The following is a 5,000-nucleotide window of genomic DNA, read 5'->3' on the forward strand; positions in this document are numbered from 1 at the left end:
GATGATTAGTATTAAAATCTGGTAGACCCCACTGTCCTGGCTCACGAAATGTACTTTTCCGTTTGCCGTCCGCGTCTCAAAAACGCGCATGCTGAAGCTCCCTAAAAAAAGGCTTGTAAGACGGGGCCTACGGTTTAACGAGAAGACTAGACAGTTAAGCCATTTGCAGATGTCAGTAAAACAGTACCGCCATTTGCAGATGTCATTTCAAAAGTAGCACTTTCTCCTCAGTTATATGAAGACCCTGAGTGTCACGGTGAGTCCGGCCGGAGTTTTGTTCCCACGACCTTCCACACGGTAGTCCGATCCTCAACCGACTGAGCCGACCGTTTCGGTGGCTCCTTACTTAATCTTAATTAACCATTTAAGTAATTTTAGAACGTTGTGTCCCCTAAACTGAGTTACCGCGCACCGGTGGCCCAGTTCGTTGAGCATCGGGCTGTCACGCGGGAGGTCGCGGGATCGAACCGCGGCCGGATCAACGCTCAGGAAATAATCTTGAAATAATTGAGGAGAAAGTGCTACCTTTTTAATTTAGTTTTTCAATGGTTAGCCTTTCAAGTCTTCTCGGATAAGGACTATAAACCGTAGGCCCGGTCTCACAAATTTCTCCTATGTTCATAAGTTCCCTGTGGGACGTTGATGGACCCACACACTATTCGAGAAGAGTAGGGGATGAAGTCCCCCGTGTTGTGGATGTCCCGTTCGCTCCAGCAGAAGTGGCCGGCTCAGCGGTGATGTCTCTGAAAAGGCTTGAGGTGTATGAGGCCACCTAAGCAGAAACAGCCACAAGTCAAAAAGGGACTTTACCAAGTCCTGGAATACGTAGATGTAGATGTAGAGATGCGCCGTCAGCTTGCTTTTCTAACTACACAGCGCACTCAGGCTGTGGGGTCCGGGGCAAATGGAAAAACGTTTAGTTCATCCTTGCATGCAGTTCATTGGTTGTTTTTCTCATCAGATTCTACTGGTTGAAAGTCAGAGCGCTGGCCGAGAGTCACAATTGGCTGGAACTCGATAAATTCTCTAAGTCGCGCAAATCCTTGATAGGATACGAGGTAATTCAGAATTCTTAACGAACACTGGCCTAGATCGGAGGAGACCTTTTCTCGTTGATCAGGGTGTCCCACGTTCGACTCCTGGATGAATGGGCTGTTTCTCGTCGAAAAGTTATGTTGTAGGCCGCAAAAGGCTCGATCTATTCTTACCATGCTTTTAATTTTAGAAAGGGTAGATAATGATTAAGGTTTGTTAGCTACAAACGTTTTTATAACATACGGTAGGAGTGTGGCATTGACTGTACAACTGACATGTTTGTTGCTTTCAAGATCCACAAAACCTTTGTAGGTGACGCTTTTGTGGGCTTTGGAACCCGCAGTGACTAGAGGGGAAGCCGCAAAAACGAGCGCTGAATGCGCAAAGCTTAGTATAAAACAAGGCATCATGTTATCAGCGAGTTTTCTTTTAAGTTCAAAGAACTTGTTTGACAGTATCATTTCCCAAAATTTGAGCCTTTTATTTTGGATGATAATTAAGCGAAATATTATCCATAAAAAGGTGATAACTTGTTGGGTTGAAGAAGCGCTAATGAGCCCATCCATTCTGTGTCATTCTGAGGTCTTGGTTCGAACCTCCTTGAAGCCTCCTGAATTTTTCCTGCGTCAAAAAGAGACATTCACAATTGCTTAAATTGTCCAGCTAAGTGCTAAGATCTTTTCTGTCATTCGTCTATAACTCGTACTTCGAATATTTATGCATTTTCTTTCATTCATCGAGTCCTTTCACGAGACGACATTAGCCCAACAAATTGTTCAGATCCTAAATGAGTGACTTCATAGCTCAGTTGACAGAGCATTGCATCGACATCGCAGAGGTCCTGGGTTCGAATCCCGTCAAAATCACCTGAATTTTTCAGATGTCAAAAAGAGACAATTTCTTAAATTGCCCAGATGTGTGCGAGGATCAATCTTCAATCATTTTGTGTAAGTTAACAATTTTCAAAGCATGTGTCCTCAAAAGTTATCTGATATATCGGGCTCAAATTTTCAGGAAGGTGATTATGCACTGCACTTTCAATAGTTAGTGATTGTATGGTTTGTGAGAGATCTCATTATTTATGTTTATGGAGTCTCAAAAGAGTCTTTAGATGAGCGCGCTCCTAAACCCAATGTGGCCTAAAATCGGGAAAACCGTAAATTAATTTTGTCAGATATGTTGAGCAGTAGTCATGAAACTTAGTGCAGTGACCTAGCTTGATTTTTTCCCAATAAGTAAGATTCGTTTCTTTGCATGCATAAAAAAGTGAAAAGCATATTATCTAGTGGAAGTTTTTTTTTTAGCTTTCAATAGCGTTTTCATAAATAACTCAAGTGCTACTACTGAGATAATTTTTTTCTTATACTGTTAATTGGTTAAGGAAATTTAATGGGTTTTTCGAAATTTGATAGATATTTTTCCAAAAACTGAATTTTAGAGGGTCTTTTCGCAGTGCTGTGCCCTTACCATAGCAACAGCTGCAGACTCGTGGACAACCTTAAAAATTGGCTGACAATAGTATGATACAAATATCAAAACGTTCTCCTACTGAAAGGGTCGGCAGTGTTGTAATCTTTTTTTTTCCAGTGGAAACCCACTGTTACTTTCAAAATCCTTTTGAGCATGCTTAAGTTGAGTTGCCCGTGAAAACTTCCCAGACAAGCATGGCGATGGCGTGAGAATGTAAACACCCGCACATAAGAACACTGATTTTAGGCTTCAGTCTGATCGTGTTCTTTTTTGAGGGGTTCTTAGTGAGAAATTAGCCTGAAAGTGTTCTTAAAATTGGTTTCAGAAATACTTCAAATTATACGTTACTAGAGGTGTAATTAACATACGATACTTTCTTGTTTTGTCATGGTTCTTAACACCATGGTACTTTGATACGAGTTACTGTACTGTATTGTTTCGTTATTCAAATACCCTTTCCCTTTATATATCAAGACAGTGTTTTATTTATCAGGCTGAATTTGTTCTTATATATATGGTGGTGCTTATTTCAGCCTGATGTTATTAATCCACTTGTTCTTGTATACTGTATTTGATTTCGTGTTAATCCATGTACATTTTGCTCTGTCAATAGTGCCAGGCATATGCTGATAAGTCGAAAATTGCAAACACAGATCCCCGTTTCGTGTCTTCTATGTCACAGCGCGAAATACAGAAATCTGAGTCCGCGCTTCTCTATGTTTACCATGAAGTTACAAAATTGCTTTTTTTCGGTTGTCATTTCTTACTGATCCTAAATGTGTATTTTTCCCCCGTGTTTTAACCCCAGCCATTTTTTGAGGCTTGTCTGGAATTTAACAGCAGAGTCGAAGCAGAGAAGTACGTCTCTCGAGTTCTCCCTGAGAACAAAGTGGCTTGTTATGCCAAACTCGGGTGAGTTTATTTCATTGCACAGTATATACTTTTCTCGTATTTCAGATGTCCGAGTTCCCTTCTGAAGAGAAATGATTAGGAGTAGAATGCTTTTAGTCGTACTTTCTGTCAAAAGGCTTGGTTTTTTTGTAGATGAATTAATATTAGGATCTCATGCCCACCGCACAGATTATTGCGTCAAATGATTTTGCCTATCTGAACTAGTATCTTTGCATAAAAATTCGTTTGTTTAATTTAGTCTCCCCAATAAGTAGAACTCTTGTGCTCATCTACATATTCTCAGAGACTTTAAGTTAAAGTGGTTCTTTTTCAGTTTATGATCACCGTACCTTGGTTTGACCAGTTTTGTAAGACGTTGTTTTGCACACGAATTATATCCCGAAAAGTAGATTTCAGCAGGACAAGGGATTTTATCCAATCAAACAAAGACAGTTTCACCCGTTTCCATTGTATGCAATTCCCACAAGCTACATGTTGATGTGAAACGCTAAGGCTTGTTAAGGGGAAGTCGAAATTAAGACAGTATCTTGTCATGGCTGTTTACTTGTATTCTTGTTGAAACTTTCGGGGATCGGGAAAGCACACTGTAACTCGTCAAGTTTACACACGTGTGTGTCGAACCATCATGGAGTACGAGTTTTATTTACGTATACCTTGTAGCAGTTTTATTTTGCGGGGTTTAACTTTGCAGATTTGCGGATGGTAATTGATCCGCAAAAATAAGTTCCAGAAGAAAAAAACATGAGCAAAATTAAAAACCGCAAAAATTTACTCCCATAAATATAATTAAAATGGCTTTTTATCCTCTTATATTACTACAAATCATACCTTGGGGTAAAAAAGATCTTTTATTTTGATATAGATATGCATTGAGAAAAAGCAATCGGAGCTTGCTACAAACCAAACGAAACTATAGAAAGTTATGTCAATACTTTTCCAGTCTCTGAGCTACAACAAGCGAACACAAAGCAGTCAACCAAAAGGTCGTGTTAAAAAGAAGTGAAAAGAAAACCGCAAAAATTAGTTGCCAGCGAAAATTTCAATCCATTCGAGCAGAAAAAATTGTTTCCGCAAACCTCTAAAATTTTCCGATCCGCAAAATAAAAGTCCCGCAAAAATTTCATGCTACACGATAATTGTGAAGTCTTCTAGCAATGGAAAACTAATCGAGGAAACTGTTCATTAAAAATTAAAGCAAATTAACTCAGGTGAAATAAATGGAGAAAAACGTCTCGGAGCAGAGTAGCGAACTAACAAAAATTCAACCCACATCGGAAGCTGACTCCGGAAATTGAACTTGGGGCCCGTTTCTCGAAAGTCCCGAAACTTTACCAGCCATTTTCGGCTGTCTTAATTCCGTTTGTATCTCAAGAACGGAGAGGATTTAAGTCGTCAAACTTGGCAGTCATTTTTCTTTTTGTTACCTTGAAAACATGTTAAAAGATCGGCTTTCCAAAACAAGTGGTTGGTGTTTCACAAATGGCTTTTCAGACCCGAAACTTTTCGGGACTTTCGAGAAACGGGCCCCTGGACACATCGGTGGAAGGCGAGTGCTCTCCGGCACCACTTCGCTATCTCTGCTC

The 5,000-nt window shown here is 40.0% G+C and overlaps 1 protein-coding gene across 1 annotated transcript in view; it reads left to right on the forward strand.

The window, feature by feature from the left end:
• Positions 1-5,000, forward strand: part of LOC138027784 (vacuolar protein sorting-associated protein 16 homolog) — a 40,450-nt gene that overhangs the window by 34,652 nt on the left and 798 nt on the right. Inside the window, exons 23-24 of the mRNA XM_068875433.1 lie at positions 962-1,058; positions 3,314-3,417. Of these exons, the coding sequence (XP_068731534.1) occupies positions 962-1,058; positions 3,314-3,417 (201 nt within the window). The remainder of the gene's footprint in view (positions 1-961; positions 1,059-3,313; positions 3,418-5,000) is intronic.

The sequence above is a fragment of the Montipora capricornis genome, chromosome 1 (assembly GCF_036669925.1).
Source record: "Montipora capricornis isolate CH-2021 chromosome 1, ASM3666992v2, whole genome shotgun sequence".
NCBI lineage: Eukaryota > Metazoa > Cnidaria > Anthozoa > Scleractinia > Acroporidae > Montipora > Montipora capricornis.